The sequence below is a fragment of the Takifugu flavidus genome, chromosome 13 (assembly GCF_003711565.1).
Source record: "Takifugu flavidus isolate HTHZ2018 chromosome 13, ASM371156v2, whole genome shotgun sequence".
In the NCBI taxonomy this organism is placed as follows: Eukaryota; Metazoa; Chordata; class Actinopteri; order Tetraodontiformes; family Tetraodontidae; genus Takifugu; species Takifugu flavidus.
Genome location: NC_079532.1, coordinates 400,013 through 424,344, shown reverse-complemented (window position 1 = coordinate 424,344; position 24,332 = coordinate 400,013). Strand labels below are relative to the sequence as shown.

The 24,332-nt window shown below is 46.5% G+C and overlaps 2 protein-coding genes across 6 annotated transcripts in view; both read right to left on the bottom strand.

The window, feature by feature from the left end:
- Positions 1 to 13,322, bottom strand: part of ptprz1a (protein tyrosine phosphatase receptor type Z1a) — a 29,163-nt gene extending 15,841 nt beyond the window's left edge. Inside the window, exons 1-9 of one of the 5 annotated variants that reach the window (XM_057051963.1) lie at positions 12,744 to 13,322; positions 6,271 to 6,333; positions 5,577 to 5,756; positions 3,744 to 3,895; positions 3,448 to 3,543; positions 2,938 to 3,004; positions 2,720 to 2,877; positions 934 to 1,084; positions 114 to 298 (exon numbers count right to left, since the gene is read on the bottom strand). In XM_057051963.1, the coding sequence (XP_056907943.1) occupies positions 114 to 298; positions 934 to 1,084; positions 2,720 to 2,877; positions 2,938 to 3,004; positions 3,448 to 3,543; positions 3,744 to 3,895; positions 5,577 to 5,756; positions 6,271 to 6,333; positions 12,744 to 12,810 (1,119 nt within the window). In that variant the 5' untranslated portion in view covers positions 12,811 to 13,322. The remainder of the gene's footprint in view (positions 1 to 113; positions 299 to 933; positions 1,085 to 2,719; positions 2,878 to 2,937; positions 3,005 to 3,447; positions 3,544 to 3,743; positions 3,896 to 5,576; positions 5,757 to 6,270; positions 6,334 to 12,743) is intronic. The other 4 variants (XM_057051962.1, XM_057051964.1, XM_057051965.1 and 1 more) reach the window with 4 other exon arrangements.
- Positions 13,323 to 22,013: 8,691 nt separating this feature from the next.
- On the bottom strand, positions 22,014 to 23,710 carry faap24 (FA core complex associated protein 24). Its single transcript, XM_057051984.1, has 4 exons — positions 23,510 to 23,710; positions 23,110 to 23,252; positions 22,879 to 23,034; positions 22,014 to 22,471 (listed from the first exon to the last, which is right to left on the bottom strand). The coding sequence occupies exons 1-4, from the start codon at positions 23,610 to 23,612 to the stop codon at positions 22,217 to 22,219; spliced, it is 657 nt and encodes a 218-aa protein (XP_056907964.1). The 5' UTR covers positions 23,613 to 23,710; the 3' UTR covers positions 22,014 to 22,216.
- Between the last annotated feature and the right edge of the window lie 622 nt (positions 23,711 to 24,332).

Here is a 24,332-nt window from a genome sequence, read left to right as displayed (position 1 = left end):
CCCACCCTGTACTTCATGTCCCAGACGCTGATGGTGACAAACAGACCATACGGACCATAATCATGAGCATTCATCAGTCACTGATTTGAGAGCTTCAGTCATGTGACTCTCACCACGTCCTGGTCTCCATCAGTCAGGTACACGGACGGTGTGACCTTTTCCCCACTGGCCAGCACGTATCTGACCGAATATTTGTCAATGCCGGCATCGTACACCGCCCGTGGACGTTCCCACGTCACCAGCAGGCTGCTGAGGTTGTGAGGAGTCGCCTGGATGTTCTCCGGCTCTGAACTACACACTGACAGAAGAATACAGATCAACTTTCAGATCTCCATAGCCTGGATCATTTCAGATCCAAGCAGCAGAGACCGAGAAGGTTCTATGGTATTGTTGTGTTGTGGGTCCGTACCGGGATTAAAGACAGTGGGCGGGATTAAAACAGATTAATGATCAGTAACAAGAAATAATCTAACCACCACGAGAGGGCACCATAAACCCAGCATGGCTGGTCTAGTGGTTCCTGCTCTGAGGCCCACATGTTCCTGATGAATGTAGCTGTTCTGACAGGAAGTTGATACACACCTAATGACAGCTAAACTGCTAGTGCTCATATCCAAAATTCTGATGAGGCCCCGAATATACTGGTGGACTTTCATCAAACTGGATCAACTCAGTGATGAGAAACACATTAGAAAAAGTGTTTTAATGTCTGCAACGTTCAGGTAATGGCTGATTTTTTAATATTTGGGGCCTGACAAATGTTGTGGTGGACTTTTAGCTGGAGCTTATGGATTTTTATGTAAAGATGCTCCAAAATCGGAAGCACTGGTGCTAACTGGATCAGATTCCTGTGACGTGACAATCACACTGCTCTGTGTGACCTGCTGTGACCTTTCTGTGTTTTAGTCTCCTGCTGGTGCTTTTTGTTGTTACCTGGCGTGAGAACCTCCTCACTGCCGGTATAGGAGGAGAACACCTGACCCATGAACTGCTGCTGCTGCTCCCTGTAGTTGTTCTGCAGGTAATCCATCAGCATCACGTATCCAGCCTGCTGCATCGTCATCACCTCACAGAACGTCTCCAGCTGCAAAGGAAAGCAGCATTAACATCACACCAGCACACATCAGATAAAATCTCGAAAGGAAACTGATTCAGTCCAGCATTTGGAGTCTGAACATAAATACTAGGAAAGTTTGAATTCTTCTGAATTCTTGGCCTGCAAAACTAGTCTGGAGGCCTGAGGGGAGGGTTTGAGGGGAGCCAACTCACATCTTTATCAGGAAGTTTGGGGTTTTATGGACATAAAAACATTGAATAACAAACTCTGATGCTAATAGCTAGTCATAGTGAGCTAACAACCACAGCAACATTTAATATGAATGGTTCATGTGTGCAGCAGTAGCCATCTTTAGCTCCAAAAATCAAAGCTCAGCTGTAAATACCTCTTTTTGAAAAACATCTCAGTTGATTTAATGTTCTAATTTGCCATTCATAAATCTTTGATTATTACAGAAACATTTAAATAGAAAAGTGGAACCAGATGGATGGATGGACATTTAAAAATGGTGGCACAGCAATGGTTAGCACTGTCACCTCACAGCTAAAAGGTCAAGGTTAGCCCTGCAGTGAGCTGTCCTGGGTGACCCCGCCTCTCTCCAGATGTACATAATAGATGGATGGACACTTCAAAATAGGTAGAACTTCAGTGGGCTTGCTACTGTCACCTGTCTTTACTGTTCACCCTACTCATTACCTGTGTAGGTGAGTCACCTGTCTGGTATGCAAGGCTTGGTGTCAGCACCACCTCTTTTAAAGGTAAGGTGCAGCTGGAATGTTTGACATGTTGGGATGTGTTTAGGACATTTCTTACCTACATCAGTGTTCCTGTTAAAACTGATGATTCTATGGAACCAGAGTGATTTTAAATGAAATGGTGGAGATTCTCTGTGATCTCACCGCAGTGACAACTGATGATTGTTCATGCGACAGGAAGCTATGTGGACCCTGGTGTCTCCACATCTATATGTCTGTCTGTATGTCTACTTTGCATTCAGCTGGAGATGTACTCAGTTGGGACAGGCTTTATGGTGTTAGCTACCTTACTAGATGTTAGTCAGCTGGGGAAGGTGTTAGCCATCTGTGGAAGGTGTTAGCTAGCTGGGGTAGAAGATAACTCTCTGGGGTAGGTGTTAAATCAAAATCAAATCAAATCAATCTTTATTTATATAGTGTCTTATACAATCAAAATTGTTTCAAGGCGCTTTACAGAAAGGAGAGGGAGAAGGAGAGGGAGGGGGACTAGCTGGGGTTGGTGTTAGCTAGATGGGGTAGGTGTTAGGTAGGTGTTAGCCTTTAGAGACCAGAGTTTATTTGGGCTACTGTCCTGGAAGCTACTGAGTATTTGTGAAACACTCTGACGTAATTTTTCAATTTCTCTTTTCTGCATAAAGATGGATGATGCCAAGGTAAAACTGTGGTCTCCAGGTGGTAGACAGTGGTATTTGTGTGCTCCTTATTTTGTGCTGCCAGATTAAATGCTAAATGGACAAGCTAAGTGATGACTTGATGGACAAATATCCACAGAAGCTACCACAAAGTGGGTTAATATCAAGTTGGGCTTTCAGGAGGACTAAAGGAAAATGGTTACCATGGATACTTCATCTTGCCTTTTTGATTGTATGCACAGTTGAGTTCAACAGGTGCTTCAGGTTTAGCTCACCTGTTCATCGGAAATGGCTGCCAGGTTCTTGAAGATGATCCACTCCACAGTCTCGCTGCAGGGGGGCGTGGTCAGAGAACCGTTGTAGACGAAGTATTTCTCTGTGGAGTTTGGCAGGAGCCCTTGCAGTGTGAAGGGTAACACCTGTGCACTCTTACCTGCACAGATAACATTTGGGTCAACAGAAGAAAAAGAAAGACAGAGAAAGGAGGACGCACCGTATCTGCTGACGCCACTGATGCTCTCCATGATGGCAGTGTAGTTGCTGTTTTCCTGGCTGCTGGTCTGCAGACAGAAACCAGAGTGGTCACAGAAGCCCTCCTGGCAGCTCCACCATCAGAGCCAGAGCCCAGGAGAACATCTCACACTTCTAAAGAAACATTCCATCTCTGCTATGTCTGCTCCATAGCGTGGGCGTCAGCCTGAGGCTACAGGAACCTCCTCATCATCCAGGTGAGCTTGTTTATTCCAGAAAACAAAACCAGGAGGGTGAAGACCTTCTGAAGGCAGATGTTCCTGTAGCTTCACCTCAGAAGATTCTGTCTGTTCTGTCTGAAAGTACCAACAGCTTGAGGCCAAACTGCAGTTCAGAGAAGCAACAAGCTGATCCAGGACCAGCAGGCGTGCACTCCTTCAGCTGAGTCTGGTAACTCTCCCGTTCATCCACCCCCAGCATCACATTTACACTCTCTAATTACACAGCATGGTGCGTATGCATGTGCACATACCTCAAACAGCACGCCGAGTGCAACGATCCTGCCCCCGGCTTTGATGCTTTCATCTAACGAGTGGAAGTGATGTGGCTGGTAACAGTAGATCTGCATCTGTGGGAGCAGAGCAGAGGAATAGAGCCCCTTCACACTCCTTCACACAGCTTCAGAACCCTTCACACCCCTTCACACACCTTTACACACCTTCACACCCGTTCACACACCTTTCCACCCATTCACACTTCTTCAAACACCTTCACACCCCTTCAAACATGAGCAGCAGAATACTGAAGCTTAAATGACATCAGCCTGACCTCCAGTGGGTATTTGACCCCATCCACACTGTGTTCGGAGCCCTCTGTTGAGGCGTTGCAGCGACCCCAGTGGAAGGTGATGCGTCCTACTTTGAACTTTGACCTGAGACTCCCTCCACCGATGTAGAAGTCTCCATCCACGTTGATGGCCACTGACAAGATACAAGGTCAGTTAAGGTCATTAGGGAGGTCATCATTAGGGATGTTTGATACCACTTCTTTCAGTGCGAGTATGAGTCCTCTTTTGTGAGTCCTCACTTTCAAATTCTCACACTCGAGCACTCATCGTCAAGCACTCGATTACTCACCATTACCGACACATCTGTGGACTTTTGTGAATGTATCTCTTTCTACACCCTGAGGTCCTTTACTAAATTACTACTCTTAAACTAGACTTACAACATAAGCCCATAACCGATCAGGTGAGGAACCAACATGTCTAGTTAAATAACTTATTTATTTATTGTCTATGCCTGTGCTCTGGTTACTGTGTACTTTTTAGCCTTGTGTTTTGTTTTTTCCCAAACTGACTGAGGTGAAATGGTTGCATATCCAGGACCTCTAGAGGTCATTTAAAACTGGTCAGATGTAAGTTCAAAGTTTAATCAGGACAAACTAAAATGAACTGAGAAAAAATGGAAATAACAGCTTAACTGTCACTGAATTACCTTAATATAATTAAATTACCTTTTTGTAATAACGATACTGCACATTCCACATCGCCAACATGTTTGTCTGCATCCAACATATTAAAAATTAAAAACTGTTAGTGTCCTTCACATCGTGATGTCCTTCACTCAAAACATAAATGTCACAAAGATACAATAAATACATTGAAAGCAAGGAGACATGTCTAGTCTGTTTTGGTTGTTTAATGCAAACAACAATCACTTCTCATTGGCTTTATTGTGTTTTTTTTTACATCTGTGCTGACAGAAATACCCAAGTTGTTTAGCTAGCACAACCGTTAGCTAGCAACATTATAAGAAAGCAACATCTTTACTAGCAAACAACATGTGGATGCTGTGAAATGTCATCAGTTAATGAGAGAGATATCTGTAAACTATGCAACTGAAGTCTCTGGAAAAACTTTCAAAACAAGGAACTCCTCTTCATTACACCTGTAGCAACTCTAACAGACTTCTCAAACCTGTGAGCTTTTTGGGACAGGAGAAGTCATGTTTGCTATGTTTGAACATTTTTTTACCTGGTTGCTGGTTCGGGTTAGTGATTACGACTACCCATATTTTGAAAAAGGACTGGCGTCGGCCCGATACCAATGCCTGGTATCGGCGCTCCCCATCCCTAAACATCAATGTCAAGCTTCGGCCTGCCTTGATTTAACGTTCCTACTGAAATGTTCCTGTTGTGGGATGGTTGTTTTAGAAAGTAGAGGAGGTAAGCTATCTATGGAAATGGAAAGGTTCACCCTGGGAGGTAAAGTGTGCCTCCCCTGTGATCCAGAAGTCCCACGGCTGAATGATTCTGTTTCAATGTTTGCATTGATAATGAGAAGCAAGAATTAAAGCAACTCTTCAGTGATGATTACTGTGCCCTTCTCTTCAGGACCATCGCTTAACTCTACAAGCTAATTTCCCTCCACAGAGGGTAAATATTGACTCAGCTGAATACATCCTGTTGAAATGTTCATGATGAAACATGAATGTGTTCACTCATCATCATCTCTTTTCTTTCTCACTGCGCTCATGAACAGAAAGGTGGAGCAAACATCTGCACCTCGAGGGAGACCAACATTCTCTCCCAAAACCCTGTCTAACATTTAACAAAGAGCCTGAAAGTTCTGGTTCCAGAGTTGAGAGCATGTGTTCTTACCAGTCTTCCCATCGTTCTTGATGGTGGTCTGGGCAGTGGTGGGTTTCTCCCAGCCCTCAAAGCTCAGCTCCCGGTAGTGCAGCTTCACCTGAGCCAGGTTCTCCTCGATGTTGATAGGAGACTGTCTGGCGTTACTGCAGGATGGAAACTTCTTGGCCCAGTTGTTTTGATTTAAAGTCCCTTAAAGAGCACAGAGCCAAAGTTCATGTACTCTCAAAACATCTGGAAGCATCACTCTACTTTTATCTGCTTGGTTTCTCAAACTGGCTCGTCACACTGTTGGCACACATTGGCACAGAAATGATTGTGGTGGTGCTTCAGGTTCTGTTGAGCTGGATTATTTCCGAAATACGTGTTTGGAACATGTCACTGTTGGGCTAAGGAGACTCCAGAAGTACAACTGACATCAGAGCTTTTTTTTTGCATTTCCAAAGTACATTTGTACACCTATGTGAGTTTTACTTCGTGCATAACTTCCTCCGCTTCTTGTCACCTTTTTTGTTTTTTGCATATGCTGTGAACGCACATGATGGTGATTCAACATGCTAAATCAAGCGGGTGAAGTGTATCACTTACTTATAGCTCTAGATGTAGCTCTTAGCATCCAGCTAATCAGCTGAAACCCTCAGTGATGATGTTTTAGTGTTCACCTGTGGGAAACTGTTCTGGTGTTCCCTGTCAACGTGGTACTCACCAGTATATGACCAGTCTATATCCTCAGAGAACTTCCGCTGAATCCTGTATGAATATCCTTCAGCTGCACAACAGAAAAAAACATTTTTTGGAAAAAAAAGTGGCTCACAAATCCAGATATACTACATGATCTCTAGCAGAAGGACAATTGAGTCCACCCAGAGACACCAACATCTGCTCCGAGTTCATCAGGATCAATCGGCTGCCCAACAATTCCTCATTAAAAGTTCACCTGCATTTGTGTCTCTCATTTCTTTCATGTCTCAAAAGATTTCACAGGTTTGATGACCTTATAAGTCTCATTGTGTTGGCAGTAAATGACCCCCTCCTGTACTCAGAATGAACGTGGTCCTATCTGCAATTACAAGATTGGGAAACCCGGGAGCATCTCCTGAGTTGAGAAGAGCTTCTCAGGCAGCCTCCAGAAAAAGATTTTCTTCTGGCAGAAGTCTGAGCCTCAGCCCAGGAGGAACACTCTGAGGGGGTCTGCCGTCAGACCAGATTGGCACCAAATTGTGACAAATTCCAATATTTTGGCTTTTGAAGTAAACGGAAATATTTCAGAGGTGTTAGTCAGTCCACATACATTAGAAGAACATTTGTACAAATCAAATCAAATCAATCTTTATTTATATAGCGTCTTTTACAATCAAAATTGTTTCAAGGAGCTTTCCAGAATCCCAGGGCCTGACCCCAGACAAGCAACAGTGGCAAGGAAAAAATCCCCTTTAACAGAAGAAACCTTGAGCAGGACCAGGCTCATGTAGGGGGACCCTACTGCTGATGGCCGGCTGGGTAAAGAGAGGAGAGGGGGGAGGACAGGTAGGTGATAGAGGAGAGGGAGGAGGACAGGTAGATGATAGAATGGAGAGGACAGGAGAGGAGAGGAGAAGCACAGAGCACAGAAACACATACAAAAATACACTATTTATGCAAGCCGCCGGCCGAGTGGGTCAGCGGGGCCGGAGATTATCACGCAGGTCCGAAGGCGGCGATACCTGTAGATGAATACAGAAAGGGGGGAGGGGGGGAGCAGAAAAACTACACAAGAATCAGCATAACTAGTCTACTTGATGAGGAGGAGAGGAGAGGAGAGAGAGGAGAGGAGAGGAGAGGAGAGGAGAGGAGGAGAGGAGAGGAGAGGAGAGGAGAGGAGAGGAAACCATGGAAACCAGTGTATGATAGTTTGTCTGTCTATGATAGTAACTGGAACTGCAGAATTAGTAACAATAAGCTTTTTCAAAGAGGTTAGTTTTAAGTCTGATCTTAAAAGTAGAGATGGAGTCAGCCTGCCGTACCTGGACAGGGAGCTGGTTCCATAGTAGGGGGGCCTGGTGGCTAAATGCTCGGCCCCCCATTCTACTCCTAGAGACTCTGGGAACCACAAGTAGACCAGCATTCTGAGAGCGTAGCCATCTATTGGGCTGGTAAGGTGTCACTAGCTCCTCCAGGTAGGATGGAGCTAGGCCTCTGAGGACCTTGTAGGTCAAAAGAAGGGTTTTAAAAATTATTCTAAATTTAATGGGCAGCCAATGAATAGACGCCAGTACGGGAGTTATACTTTTGTCAATACCTGTCAGAACTCTGGCTGCAGCATTTTGGATCAACTGGAGGCTTCTTAAAGAGTTGTTTGGACACCCTGATAATAAAGAATTACAATAGTCCAGCCTGGAAGTAACAAATGCATGGACTAACTTTTCAGCATCAGTAGTTTCAGTAGTTTCCTGATCTTTGTGATGTTCCTCAGATGAAACACTTCTAGAGACTGTTTTAATGTGTGAGTTCAAGGAGAGATTTTGGTCAAAAGTTACTCCTAGATTCCTCACAGAGAGACTAGATGTTAATAAGATACCATCTAGAGTGATCATGTGATCTAATCTATCCCTAAGAGGTTCAGGACCAAACACCGTGACCTCAGTTTTTCCTGAGTTAAGGAGGAGGAAATTTGAAGACATCCAGGACTTTATGTCTTTAAGACAGGTCTGAAGCTTCACTAACTTCTCTGTCTTCTCTGGTTTGATAGATTGCTGCCACTCCCCCTCCTCGACCAGTAACACGTGGAATATGATAATTAAGATGGGTAGGAGGTGTAGATTCATTTAAGCTAACATACTCCTCCTCCTGAAGCCAGGTCTCAGTAAGACAAAATAAATCAATGTGATGATCCGCTATCAGGTCGTGCACTAACAGGGATTTACACAAAAGAGATCTAATATTTAACAGTCCACACTTAATTGTGATATTAGTTTCTCCAACTTGTGCTTAATTTTAATAAGATTATGGTGATTGACCGCACCCCTGCTCTGTGCTTGGTGAACTTTTAACCATGGAACACAGACTACCTCTATAGTGTTAAATATGTTATTGTTGGTGGATTAGGGTTCTATGGAAGCAGCACAGAGGTGTGTAAGACTACAACTCTGCATCCTGGTCTGGACCTTGGATTGTCAGGTCACTTTGGGTCTAATAAAATTAGCCAAGTTACTAGAAATGAGAGAGGCACCATCCCGTGTGGGATGGACACCGTCTCTCCTGATCAGACCAGGTTTTCCTCAAAAAGTGCTCCAATTGTCTACAAAGGCCACCTGGTTTTCGGGGCACCACCGTGACAGCCAGCGAGAAAGCGACGACATGCGACTAAACATTTCATCGCTGGCCAGATTGGGGAGGGGACCAGAGAATGCTACGGAGTCTGACATCGTTTTTGCGCAGTTGCACACCGACTCTATGTTAATTTTGGTGACCTCTGACTGACGAAGCCGGGTGTCGTTTGCTCCGACATGAATAATAACTTGACCAAATTTACGTTTACTTCTCGCCAGGAGCTTTAGAGTGGCTTCTATGTCGCCCGCTCTGGCCCCTGGAATGCACTTAACTATGGTAGCTGGAGTCGGCTTCACGTAGCGCAAAACAAGAGTTGCCAATTACTAGGGTCGGTTTCTCAGCGGGTGTGTCGCCGAGTGGGGAAAAACGATTAGCCACGTGGTGGTGGTGGTGCACCGTGGGCCTTTGGTTTGGGCTACGCTTCCTGCGAACTGTCACCCAGCCACCCTGGCTAGCCAACTGCTCGGCTGCTGCCGGGGGACCGCTAGCTGTATCTAAGCAGCTCCGCAGCAGCTAGCAAATATGAGAAACTGTGATGAGCAGCTTCTTTTCTGACTTTTTAATAGTGATGGTTGCTGTTGGTGGTGCTGCTGTAAATGTAGAAGTAATAAGCGTTGCTCGATGACCCTCTAAAACATACAGGCATCCATCATGTTGCCTTGGCTTTGACAGAAAAGGCACAGTGAATCATGGATTTGCTTTGCCCTCTACAGTTTCAGCAGGAAGTTTCACAGAGAACCAGGCATCGGTCCACTGATGCGTAAATGCCGAGGCCCATCTGTATAGACAAGGTGTTCACGTTGCTACGTAAAACCATAACGACTCCACAATAAACTTTGGATCTTGGATGACCTCCAAACCTGCCACAGGTAATGACTTGCCAGTTTAAAGGTCCATTTGTTCATTTCGCCCTGTTGGGACTAAACCTAAAAACTCGATAAAGACTCAAATTAAATGACGTTAGTAGCCAGTGAGGGTGAGATCATATACAGTACATGAGAGTTGGGGAGGCTGAGAGGATGGCAGTTTCAGGGTCTTCTGCAGACGGACCCACTTGCAGAAGAGCAGCAGTGCTCCCAAACAACAGCACTAATTTACTGCACCTTTACATCTGAGCTGCAACATAACGACCAAAAGGGTCCTGCAGGAGCTTCTGTTTGGAGAAACAAGATGGCAGCAGACCACGCCAACATACAAGTCTTCTGTTGACCACACAGCTAGTGCTAATGCATGTCAATGCTGTTAGCTGAAGAACATTCATCTCCATCACATACCTTTAATAAAGACCTGCAACCTCAAACTCAGCATGAGGGACAATGGGAATAAGAAACACAAGTAGAGACTCATAGTGGGATGCCTGAATGAGGACTCCTCAAAGAATTAAGTGTCACTCTGTTGTCAGCAGACTTTTATTCCAGACCTTACTGGTCTCATTTCCCGTTGACAGCATCATGAGTGCAATCAGTGTCATTAGCAAAGGCTTTGAGGGGACATTGGACTATTCTGAGAAATGACCCAGTTTAAAAAAGCAGCGGGCACGATGGGGGGACGGGGGAGGGCGCAATGAGGAAATTATGGATTTGTCCTTCAATGCCATTGACACATTTCTGCTGGCGGCTGTTTCCTACTCGTCATTGTTTGACACCGTTTTCCCATCAACCATCAGAATCTGTTGAAACTACAGCAGGACAGACATCAAGAGTCTGAACCCACTTTAAAAGTCCAGTCCTGGTGGTCCAGAGGTCACATCACCTGACCACAGCAGAAACATCTGTCTTGACCAGGGTGTGCATTAGCATTAGCGTATGTGTTTGTGTGTGTGTGTGTGTGTGTGTGTGGGGGGGGGGGGGGTGTCACAGTAGGTGAAGGTAAAAGGGTGACTGAGGAATTTAAGCTGGTTCTGATCCAGATAAGAGGATAAGTCTCATGTCTGAGATAGAGGTGTTGTGTAAAACCTTCAGCATATAAGAGGAGGAGGAGGAGGGGGAAGAGTTGATGGAAGACAAGAGGAGGAGGGTGGGAAAGAGTTGGGGAGAACGAGGGGAAGAAGGGGGGGGAGTTAGGGAGGACAAGAGGAGGGCAGGGAGGAGTTGGGGAGGATGAGACGAAGATGAACAGTTGGGGGAGGAAAAGAGGAGGAGAGGAAGAGGAGGAGTTGGGGGATGAGAGGAGGGGGAGTAGTTGGGGGATGAGTGGAGAAGGAGGGGAAGGAGTTGGGGGAGGATGAGAGGAGGAGGATTTGGGGGAGGACAAGAGGTAGAAGAGAAGTTGGGGAGGATGAGGTGGAGGAGGAGTAAGAAGAGGCAGAAGACCAGACGGATACCAGCAGAGACACAATGGCTGCCTTGGGGGGCAACAGGGTGAAAGGAGAGAAAAGGAGAGATTAAGAATTAAGAAAAGAACAGCAGCATAAGAGAGAAAACAGTGTTTTCAGGTCAGATCCAAAAGACTCCAGAATGTGTCTGGATACACACTCACAGAAGCCCCCCTTTCCACGTCTGTGTGGTCACAACCACATTAGCCCCGCCCCAATGGACCCCCTCCTCCCGTCTGCTCCCACACATCTTTCTTTCTCACAGTTGTTCTCCTTCCTTGTGTTACTAAACAAACTCTGACAGCATAATTCAGTGGGGCCGGGCTGGACCGGGCAAGGCCAGGCTGGGCCGGGTCAGGTCGTGTTCACCAAACATTGTTGAGCCTAATACCTGCTAATCTGTTAGAGGAACACCACAGAGACTGTGAGGAGCTGCAGCCTCTTTCGACATGCTTAAAAAAGAAGATAGACACTCTTGAGAGTCAAGGTTAGCAAAGACCACTGGTACCAGAGTGGCTACCTGGTGTAAGAGAAGAGAACAGAGGAGAGGGAGGTGGTTGATACTGAGGGGAACAAGCTAAGCTAATGCTAATAGCTAGAATAGAAAGAGCTCATCTTTAGCATCATCTTAGCTATGCTGCTGACCCAGACACAAAGTTGCTGACCTGCTGACCTTTGACCCCTCTGACAAGCTCCGTTTTAGTTCTGCACATTCAGTTTAACTAATGTATCTGCTTGTATGGCCGATGTCTCTGTCCTTCTGTCCATCAGCAGGAGGGTTCCCCCGTCAGCCTCGTCCTGCCCAAGATTTCTTCCTGTTAGACGCAGTTTAGCTGCCACTGTAGCTATTCAGACTCTGGGTTTCTACAGAATCCAGACTGTGAACTCTAAATGGATGAAACAAAAATGGAACTAATCTGCCTTTCCTTGACAACCGTTCTAAAAGTTGAAAAGTTCAAGTTGAAAAGGAGGCAAGAATGTTGGAGCTGATAAAGTCTTTAGTCATCGAAAGTGCCAAAAGTACTGATGAGATGAAGTATTCATGCACCAGAAGGTTCTCCATCATCCATTATTACAATAATAATTACAGAAGAAAATGTAGAGCAGGAAAGTTCTGTGTTCGCTCCAATCACGAAGAAAGAAGACCAGTACAGCAATTGAGCGCTGCTGACTGGAAGCAACGTTGGTCTGCAGATTAGAACGCAAAATGTGGCGGCCTGAACGAGCCCGCCTGACCACCGTGTCCAAAAGGCTCTTTTCTTGCGTGACAGCTGCGCTTTGGATCTGATCTATGACACCTCGCTCCCATTTTCACCTGCCATCCCACAGACCCTTATCATCAACTCTTCATCACCATAGAGACCCAATTTAGGCTCTTTTGCAAGAATTTGTGCGCGCCAACATTTCCAAGGACGCAGCTGTTGTTACGCAGCGCAAAGTCGGTGTGGTTCTCCAACAAAGGCAGTTCTGCGGCTCCAGGAGTCGAAGCGCAAACGGAAAAATGGAGAAGCACAGAACGAGCCTGTCGGCGTCCTGAGCACAGACCAGCGTCTTACCTTGTTGGCAGAGGAAGGTGAAGAGCGCAGCCAGCAGCAGCAGCAGCAGCCCGCCTGCCAGCTCCATGACGGGGATCAAAAGCTAAAGTGATGAGTCGGGGGTTCGGGGCCAGGTCCCGGGGTTCCGCAGCCCTCACAGCTTCATGCTGCTTCGCTCCTGCCTGACGCTGTTTTGAGATGTTGCTGAAGCCGGGTGTGTACAACTGATCCCTGCTCCGCTCTGCTCCACCCCAACCAACAGACTGGAGTAGTGCGCCACCCACAGTCCGCAAACACGCCAGCCTCCTCCACCCGGCAGCAGCCCCGGAAAAGCCCCGGTAAAGAGTCAGTAAACTCACTTACGGACTACCTTTCAAGATAAAACATCCAAAACAGCAAACAGAGTCCAGCACACAGAATAATGACTTCTCACTCACATCCAGGGTGGAATCAAAGAGCAGAAGCTTCAAAGTTCTGAATATCACAAAGAGCAGAAGCTCCAAAGTTCCGAATATCACAATCTTGTGGAATAAAGATAAAAACAGGTGACATCACTTAACGGCTGACCTGTTGCACTGCTGACCCTAACCCTGATTTAGCAGATCACCTGATGAAAGGAAAGGAAAATAGAGGGAGAGTGTATGTGTGTGTGTGTGTCTCTGTGTGTGTCTGTGTGTGTGTGTGTGTGTGTGTGTGTGTGTGTGTGTGTGTGTTGAAGTATTTTTCATCTGTTTTCAAATTAATTTCTTCCTTTGTTTATTTCTCTGTTTTCTGTCTGTCCCAGTCAAACCTTTTACCATACTGGTGTAATGGGGAGTCCTTCTATAGATCTGGCCACCTGAAGGTCCGATTCCCTGGATCCTCCTGAAGGTTTGGCGATTGGCTCAGAGGTTCTAACGTGACAATAAACGACCACACCAGTCCGGCCTTTATGGCTCTGAATACATTTGCATAATTTACTCTGGATTATCGTTAATTTATGCAGAAAAAGCTTCTGCTGTGCTTGAAAGGAGGCTAATAAAATTAGCCGTACTCCCACAGAGCCATTCAAGCATGTTTCTGAGGAGTTGGTGGAGAATTTTTTCACCATCATTTTCCCTCCAGGATCGTCTGGAAACAACCCAACAGTAAGACGAAACGCCATCATTTCCAAAGCTAAGAAAGTTTTATCATTTCCACTGTGCTATTTTTTATGAATTTCTAGTAAACTGAAGAAGGGGCTAACCACCTAGCGTAGCACACATCAGCGCCACTGATGGCCATTTTCACTTATAAAATGTCTAGATGACAAATATAAGTAATGTAAGTTTTTGCACACTGAAAAGCCAATGGTGATCCTGTGAATGGAGGGGAACCATTGAGAGTGCTGAAGGTGGCTAGTGGTCACACATTTAAGGCTATGTTTGTGTTTTCTAGGTAAATTGAGACTACAGATGAAGGAACTTCCTGTTTGGTCATTCACACTCCAGCAACAGGACTGATCCACCCGCCGCTCATGTTACCTGAACAACTAACCCTCCCTAAGGGAACCTTTTTTTGGGGACAGCAGGTGTCTCAGCATTGTTCCCATTGTTCAGGAATGCAGGCCAATAGTCAGACGGTCTTTGTCATAAATGTCCTGTCCTCACGTCCTTCATCCTTCTGTCCACCATTGACCAGTGTTGGCATCAGAAGTCCACTCGGAGTTATGATGGAACATTTGAGGTCTCAACCAACATCCTCACAAACTGACTAGTTAACTGGCTGTTCACCAGTCTCATCACCTGAGTGGTGAAGTGACTGTTATTGACTGCTAACTGACTGTTTTCCTGGCTGGTCAACTAATTGGTTACTGAACCGAATGGTTAACTGAATGGTCTTTTAACTGAGTTGTTACCTACTGTTTTGCTGTCTGGTCATTTTCCTGGCTGGTGAACTGTCTGGTTAGTGACTGGTTAACTGGCTTGTTACTGATTGTTTTCTTTGCTGGCCTACTGACTGGTTAACTGGCTGATTAACAGGCTGGCTACTGATTGTTTTCCTTGCTGCCCTACTGACTGGTTTAAATGATTAACGGGGGGGGTTAGGGAGTGTTTTCGAGGCTGGTTCATGACTGGGTACCTACTGTTTTCCTTGCTGGCCAACTGACTGATTACTGACTGGTTAATTGGCTGAATTAATTGGATGGTTAACTGACTGATTACTGATCATTTACCTGTCTGGTTTACTGACTGGCAACTGACCGTTTTCCTGACTGGTCACCTGACAAGTTGCTGACTGAATAATGCGGTCCCTCCATGTTTCACAGGGTTTTGTATGTATTCTATATGATCTATGCCTATTCTCTCCTCTACCTCTCCTCTCCTCTCCTCTCCTCTCCTCTCCTCTCCTCTCCTTTCTATTCTATTCTCTACCTGTCCTCCTCCCTTCTCCTCCTCCTCTCTACCCAGCCGGCCATCAGCAGGAGGGTCCCCCTACATGATCCGATTGTGAATGACTATAGTTTGCTGTGATGTTGACGACTGTTTCTGTGTGTCTGTATGCAGAGCATCAGGCCAACCCCCCCCCCAACCCCCAGCCAACACATGGATTGAGGTAATGAGGTCATGACACACATGACAGACTGGTTGTCATTAACACCCCCACTGTAACTGCCTGATCTTCTGCTTTCATGCCGAGGTGGAAAATTCCACTCACTCTGTCATGCCCCTCTTCCACATCCATCTGATTTGGCTTCACCATTTTCACCTGTTGCTTCTGCCTGGTATTTAGGCCACAGCAGTGCAGTTCTGCTTTGCCAGAGTGTTATCGTTCCATGCTGGACTCTACAGCACTTTCTTTGGTTGGACTTACTGGGTTTTGACCGTGCCCGCCTTGGACTTTTCTTCTGCAGCAAGCCTCTTCGCCTGTCTGTCCTCCCGACTCCAGTTCATAACACAGTTCAGTTCACATGGTGCCACCTGAGCATCAGGATTTCTGCCAAGTCTTCAGTAAAGCCATGGCTACATCTCTGCCCCCTCACCGCCCATATCATTGCGCCATTGACCTTCTGCCGGGCACCGCACCCTCCCAGGACGCCCTGTTCACTTTGTCGGAACCTGAGCCGAAGGCCATGGACACCTATATAAATGATTCACTGGCTGCGGGTCTCATCCGTCTCTCTTTCTCCCCTGCAGGGGCCAGGTTTTTCTTTGTCAGCAAGAAGGACAGGACATTGAGACCCTGTATTGACTACCGTGGTCTTAACAGCATTACCATTAAGAATTGGTACCCCCTTCCACTGATTTTGTCTCCTTTTGAACTGCTCTAGGAATCCACTATTTTCACAAAATTAGACCTACGCAATGCCTACCATCTTGTCCGCATTAGAGAGGGGGACAAGTGGAAGACAGCCTTCAACACACCCACAGAACACTACAAGTACCTCGTCATGCTGTTTGGCCTCACAATGCCCCAGCTATCTTTCAAGCCCTAATGAATGACATTTTGCGGGACATGCTCAATAGATGTGTGTTTGTCTATCTGGATGACATTCTGATCGACATTATGATATCCTCTAAAACCCGGGAGGACCACACCCACCATGTTCAATTGGTACTCCAGCGTTATATGTTAAGGCCTAGAAGTGCAAATTTCACGCCTCCTCAGTTGCCTTCCTGGGATACGTGGTGGCAAAAAGACACCTCCAGATGGACCCAGCAAAGGTGTCTGCTGTTAATGTGTTAGACAGTGCCAGAGAATTGGAAGCAGCTGCAGCACTTTCTCAGCTTTGCCAATTTCTACTGTTTCATTTGGAACTATAGCACTGTGGCAGCTTCTCTTACCAAACTAACCTCCTCTAAAGTGCCCTTTCGATGGACTCCTACGGCAGAGAAGGCCTTCCAGGCTCTCAAGGCCCGCTTCATGTCCGCGCCCATCCTCCAGGTGCCTGACCATACACGTCAGTTTGATGTTGAGGTGGACGCCTTGGATGTAGGGGTAGGAGCTGTCTTGTCCCAGCGGTCTTCCACTGACCAGAAACTCCACCCATGTGCTTTCTTCTCTCAGTTCCTGTCCCCTGCGGAGAGGAATTATGACATTGTGACATCACATTAAGACATCACCCTCTCCCACTGCCCAGGATCCTGCAATACCAAACCCGATGCCTTGTTCCGGCAGTTCCAGAATGAGGAGACAAACATTGGGTCTGAGTCCATCCTTCCGGAGTCGTGCCACATCGCCATGGTTATCTGGGAGATTGAAGAGAAGGTGAAGAGAGCCACTGAAGGTCAACCAAGTCCGAGTGCCTGTCCCCTGAACTGTCTGCTCGTTCCGTACCCTTATGGGCAGGGGTGTTACAGTGGTTTCACTCCTCTAAACTTACCTGCCATCCTGAAACTCTATGCACCCAACAGGCCATTCATCAACATTTCTGGTGGCCCACAGTGAGGGAAGACACCCAGGAGTGGCTCTGAGCTGGACACTTTGCTGAGTTTGGCCGCATTATCCGACCCTAAGGTGGTTCTATTTTTTTCCTTTCGGTGGCTCCACTTCCTCTGCCCTGGACCTGCTTTTGGGTCGTAACTGGAGGAGGTGGGGGGTGGGGGGGTACCTGTCACTGCCTGCTCTTCTGCTCTTGTGCTGAAGTGGAAAATTCCACTCACTCTGCCACACCCGTCTTCTACACCCATCTGATTTGGCTTCAGCATTTTTACCTTTTGTTTCTGCCTAAGCTGTATTTAATCCACAGCAGTGCAGTTCTGCTTTGCCAGATTGTTAGCACTCCATGCCTGACTCTCCAGCACTTTGTTTGATTGGACTTAATGGATTTGACCCTGCCTGTCTTGGACTTTTATTCTACATCTCTGCCCTGGTAAATCTAACAACCTTCTGTCCCTGATTAAGAGTTTTGCCGTGTGTTTATTTGGACCGTTGCCCACCTGTGGCTGTGCTGTGTTTTCCGCATTCCATGGAGGCCCGTGATTACTTCTGTGCTGTTACCTGCAAGTATTTAATAAAGCCACTTATTAAAACTGTCCCAACACCACTCTCGAGTCATCCACAATACACACACGGACCCACATGGAAGTCAGAGGTCAGGCTCTAGGATTAGGAAACGGCAGACGTATTACTCAACTACTTTCTTAGTTTTTAGGAGGTTTCGGAAGGGTTTGGTTGAGCTGATTCACCACCATTCTGCTATAGTTGTTGTTGTTGTCCAGGGTTTTGGGTTGTGTGTCTGTTTTTTCCTGCAGGGGGCGTGGAGGAGCCGATATTGGCAACAGCTGGCGCTGCAGGCAGGCGCACCTGTCGGCAATCTCCATCAGGCCACCTATTTAAGGAGGGAGCGCCTGTCTACCAGGGTTGGAGAGATTTGGTGGTTTCCCCTGCTTGTCTGAGGTCTCCATGCTGCCCTGCTGGACTAGAGAATGCACAAGACTTGACCCCTGTGTTGGCTCTGCGCTGGAGCTTGCTGTGCACCCCAGAAGACTGGACCAGTGCTTCCCTGCAGTCCAGGGGGATTGCCAGTTGAATTTGCTAAATAAAGACTTGTTGTTGGACTTTTTATAGCTGCTTTCGGGTCCTTTAAAAACCCAACCTTTACCATAGTCCTTTAGAACATGTACAAGGAGCAACAAACGGACTGAAGGATGACCTCATCTCACCGGTGTGTTGATGCAGCCCCATAAGGCTCTGCCAAAGGCTGCTGGTTTACAGGCTGATGAAGTCAGTGAAAGATAATCATTTTAAATGACGCAAGTTTATAGGTGGTACATCAAAACTGAACAAGACACAGTGTTTCAGCCTCGAACCTGTTGTTTTTCAGGCTGATCAGCAGCACTAATGGACAACATTGGTGTTGTTGTTGGGCAGATGTCCAGACCAGAACATGAACGCTGGGCCGATGGGAATGGTGGCTGTCCCCTCTCTCTACTCCGCTCTTGAAGGTGCCACTCTGGGTCAAAGCCTGCTGGTTGTTGGCACAGATTAATTGTTATTATGCTTGTTTTGGTGGTTTCCACTGAAGGAGGCTCCAGCCAACAGCATGTCTGCTTGGCTTTTATCTTCTGAGAGCAGCAGCACTCACAGGCCTCTCCAATGACAACAAGTTCCTTTTAGGGAGAGAAGAGCCTTCACATGTGTTCTATTAGAATCACTCACACACAATGGAAAAAGACCTTCTATTCTGGGACACACGGCATCCCGGCTCAGCCAAGTAAAGTGGCAGGAATGTGTTGACACCCTCAATGCTCACTTCACCTTTGGCATCTCTGTGTCCTCCAAGACTCTCCTGCTGCACTAATGAGCTCTGCATTCACACGCTCCTTCACTCTGCTGCCACCACAGCACAGGTGAAACACACCAACACACGCTGACACAGTGGTTGAAAGACAAGCAGAGCAGGAGAAGACGGTCCAGGTTTTGGTCTCCTGGGATGGGCTGTGACCCACCGGTCACTGTGACAACACAGAACAGCGGCAGGCTTGAGTCGAGCACATTGCGGCTCTTCTCAGATGATCCCAACAGGTCCCAGTCAGATACAAAATAAACTTCCAGGTTGTGCCGCTGGTCTCCACAGCCCTGAAGGGTTTCAGTCCAGAAAACCTGAAAGACATGCGACAGAGCAGAGCTGTAGACCAGGAGAGCTGTAGGAGTCTGCTGAAGCCAAAATCCAAACTATAAGGCAAAGGTCTTCATGAGGACAGAGAAAAGGATTTCCCGTTCTTATCATTTGACAGGGTAAATAAATCAAGAGTCTGGCTTCAAGAAGAGAAGACATGTGAGTGAAGCTCATGTCTTCTCTTAGTCAAACATGGATTTTTCTACAAAGCAGCAATGATAATTACAATTGATTTGTGTTCTGAGGTTGCTGTGCCTCTCCTGATGGGTGTTTCTGCGCTAATGAGATGATGGTGACACGAGCTCAACAACGGTGAAGACACAAACACTGCTTCTCCTACCTCATGGTAGCGAGGTAGGAGAGGCAGCTTCCAGTCCAGGTGACAGACAGCAGGACTCCTGTTTGTCTAAAAGGTTTTAGTGGGAGACCTTTTCAGATTTTCTCCGGACACTCACTCATTCTTCAGAGCTGCTGAATCTCTGATGAAGGAATTTCTCCCAGCATAACCATTTTTCAAAACACTTTGGGCTTGTTGGAAATAAACCTCCCTGGAGCCCAGGAGGTGATGGCTTGTGACTGGAAGGACAAGGGAACCACCTGATAGCGTTGCCAGCCAGCCGACATTCACCTCAGTGCCTGCAGAGAGCTGCTTTATGCCTGCTGGCCACCAGTGGAGGAGATAGGAAAAAAGGCCTTACAGAAAAAGAATCTCCGAAGTGCAACTCCAGGCTTTAACTCTGCGTGTCCTAGCAACATGCTCTGGGTGAAGAAACCAGGTTTTGCAGATCTGCTCTGTTTTCATGTTCTCATTCAAACAGCAAAGTTTGGGTTGAACACCAGGATCAGGTTCTTCTTGTTCATCCAGCTGCAGCGTTTGCAGAATCATTAGCATGTTTACAGTCAGCTCACTTTCACAGCCGTTGAATCTAAAAGTTCTGCACTTCGCCATTCTGAACCCCCCAAGACAAAAGCGTGAATGCATAATTAATATAGTGAAGCTGTGTTTTTAATTGTTGCTGCTCTTCAAAGTTGCCCAGCAGCATTGTGTCTGAGTTCAGGCCGGCTGCTTCCGATGGCAGAGCTTCATTCAGCTCTTTTTACAGGCTGGGCCGCTGCTGAAGCACCAGCAGACAAGCTCGCCTCTTTTCTCAGGGTGTCTGCCTGCACAATAGACTTCCTTAGACTCAACACAAAAGAGGCTGCTGCATGAAAAAACAGCCAATTCAATAGCATTCCTCTCCACAATACACTCTGAGAAGAAGTGCTTCCCTCGGTGCTGGGAATTGTATCTGGGCTGTTGACCAGGAAAGAATACGTTCCTGCGTCAAGAGGTAAATGAAGGAGAAGTGAGAGTTATACTCTTGTAACAGCTCCGTGAGTGCACCAATGTGCTCCTGGAAGAGCTACCTTTAATGTGCTAACATGCAACAGTCACCAGTAAAAAAAAGAAGCTCGTTGGAACCTTCACAATCAGGATATTACTGGTCTGACTGGTCACTAGACTCACATGCATTGGCGTTAGTCTTCAGGTACCTCCAGACTCAGCTAAGTGCCAGAGCCCAACAGTAGTTTGGTTGAGTGTCAGAGTTCATGAGCACTGTGTCAGTGCATCATCCAACATCCACCAGTGGCCTCTGGAGCCACCCAGGAGCCAATCATCACCTGATGTCTTCAGCTGACACCTCCTGAGCTCCTCTGAAGACACTGATTCTTGTGTTGACATGGTGAAACTCGAGAGTCTATCCAGAGTCTCCAGAAGGTCACAGGGACAAGAAACGTTATGCATGGCCAACCAGGAGCTCTGACAAAGTTGTGGACGTGCCAACAGATGAATGGACAGGCGGGACAGGTGGACATTTTTTCACATGTTCTGTTTGTGGCGGATGTTGGTCCAACTCCACCATCATTGTACTCACACTGGCAACCAGTTGAAACTGCTTGGAGAGAGTCGGGTGAACATCCCCATCACCCACAGCCTAATCCTCCAACCCTATACAGCAGGCCAGTTTCCAGGCCAGAGCGCCCCACGCAGCCCCCTTTTCTTTTCTCTCATCACTCTGCAGTAGAAGAAAGCCAGAGCTTTTGTAAGCATCCATAGTGTCACTCAGACACAAGACCTGAGGCTGCCAGTCTTCAAATGGACACTCTTGTTGGGTCTTTCATAGCTCTTGCTTTGCTCATGTCAACTCTAGGACAGAGGGAAAAACACATGAAAAGGCTCCAGATGGGACAGGAAGACTGGCTCTTCAGGGCCCACAATGACCTTCAGCCACTGTTCCTCTCTAGAGGAGTGGTGGGGAGTGTTTGCTTCATGTTTTTATTGAATTTGACTGTCGGCAGGTCTACGGGGCCAAATCAAGCTTATTGTGTATATGTGGTAAAAGGGTCCTCCTGGGTTCAAAAGACAAGTAAAATACAGGAAAGTGAGGAGAGATAAGTGAGGTCAAAAAACCTGGGTGAAAGGCAAACAGCAGCTATTCTGAACCTTCACATGATGCAGCTTTAAATGGACCAACAGGACTAAATCAAATAGTTGTGCCCCATCTCAGAGCTGAAAGACTCTAAGGTTTTTTTCTGATGTAGATCAGAGTTTCACTGCAGAATAAAAAAGCCAATTGTTGGAAATTACGCGATTCAGAAACCTCTCTGCTCCCAGGAAGCCACAGGAAATAAAGCAGGTGTAACGAGCAGAGAAGCGTGTGCACCAGGGATGGAAGTAATCAGTCTTTATTCTCACAGAACTGTGACATGAATGAATATGGACACACTTGATGTCTTGTTCCACATTTTCAATAAATGTTTGCTGAACAATCCTAAGAACATTCTGTACAGTTAAAGCTGTTCCAACATTACAGACGGAGGTTGAAGATGACAGCCAATGGAGGGTCTACAGGCGCCCCCAAGTGGCGGTCCGTCAGAAACAAACTGGCTTCACAGGTTTGTTGAAAAAGTGGTGGATGAGCAGAGCTGCAGCCTGACCTACAATGGGCTCCAGTTGAGAAGGAGCAGCGTTGCAGAGCTGCTGGAGGCTGGAGAAGTGCTTCAACAGAGCTAGGGCCTTGACACGGCCTACCCCGGGGACCTGCAGGACCACACTCAAGACCAGTGGGTCCAACAGCTGAAACGAAGTTCGTCTCCTGAACGTGTTGTCCCTATCGTCCATGTGCACCTGGAAACCAGAAGACAACGCTGCGAGACTATAAAGAATTTTGATTGATTAAAGCACATTTAATGTGATGGATCTGGCACCTCTGAGAGAATTCAGGAATGTCCATCTATAACATCCTGATGTTTCCCTGTGAGAGGTTGTTTGAGATATCATTAATCCTGTGAGTTACAGTAAGCAAAGAGATCAGCATCACAGTTTTTCCCCAACTTAATGTTTCTGTTGAACTTCCACCAGCAGGAAAGCAGCGAGGACCACTGCTGCAAGAGGGACCTTTTCAAAAGACACATATTTTGAAGTAAAATAAAGCTTTGAGACATGAAGCGTGCTTGTATGGATGAGACTTGTGTCCCTTGTCTCTTCAGCCAAACAAAGGTGAGTTTCTGATCAGGTTTGTGTTTGTGATTTACCATCTGAGCGATGAGCTGCGAGGCCTCATTCTGACCCCTGACCGGCAGCAGAGTCAGGCCCAGATCAAATGTCACGAACTTCTGCACGCTGGAAAAGTACTGCTGACAGAGCTGGCTGTCCTCCACTAGCACCAACTCCTGTAAACTACCACTGACCTTGAAAAGAGGACGTGCACAGTTTGTCTCAGGCTTTGGAACAGTAGCATAAAACAGATTGTGGTTAAAACTCACGTTTCTGTAGCGAACCACCTTCCTCTTGTAGCCGTTGCCAGCGATGACGTCACACTCAGACAGGTAGAGGACGCAGCTTTTGTTGGGCAGATGGAAATCTGCAGGCCCCAGGTGACTCTCAAACAGGATTTTCACTCCTTCACCTACAGCATGATGAGAAGAAAACGCTGTTTCTCTCTGAAAGTTTCAGCTTCTGTTTGCCACCATGTATAGAAAAGTGACGGGTCAAATCTGTTAATTAGCACCTTATGTCCGACTGTCCTCCAATGAAGTCAGAACATCATTTGACAGTATCAACCTTTTTCGACTGTGTAGCAACTGAACTAATAAAAACCTGATGAAAGACAACTTAGAAAGACAACTTATATCCTAAAATAGAAACAAATAGTGCTCCTCTCACCTTTTAAACCTTGAAGAAGCATAGAGTTTCTCCACTTCTCGGCGGCAATAACGTGTCCATAGGGCGGAAGTGTGTTAACGACAGCGGCTCCTTTGATCTCCATCCCTAAAAAGCTCCCACATTAGAGCAAATCAAAGTAACCCTAACCCTAATCATATTTAAAATCTTCCTCTACTGCTTCTTCTTCTTCTTGTTCTATAACGTTCGGTAAACAAACGGTAAGCAGGTGAATTACCGTCTCCTGCTGGACTGGAGGGCAGATTGATCAGTCAAAAGCGCATAAGCTTTTCTTCCCCGATCCTGAGTCTAACTCCAAACGAGACAGTAAATGACGCCATTAGAGCCCAAAATCAGATAGAGCACAAAAGCACATAGCACAAAAGCTTTACTCAAAGATACGTTGAGTGAAACTCGACAAATGTAGATTAGGGAAGCAGAAGAGAATCGAAGCCGCCTTAAGCAGAAAATTCTTTACAGATGAGAGAAACAAATGTTAGATATTATGTATTTGCTCTTTATATGATATTCAGCAACAACGCTGAAAACTGCAACATGGATACAGTTTGGAATGGCTGCATATGGAACACACAATTGCTTTTGCTGTATGGTGTGCATTTTGATATGATGAATATAAAATAATGTTCAGGCCTAATTAGTTAGCTAGTCAGACCTAAAGTATTCTGCCAAGCATCTGAAGTAAACCCATCCTTGCAGTTTGTGGTCAGTGAGGTCTGGTTCTAACCCAGGTGGTAGTGTACATCTCAGCCGACACCAGGTGAAAGATAGGAACACACTAGGACAGGTATTCTGTCCATCACAGGAC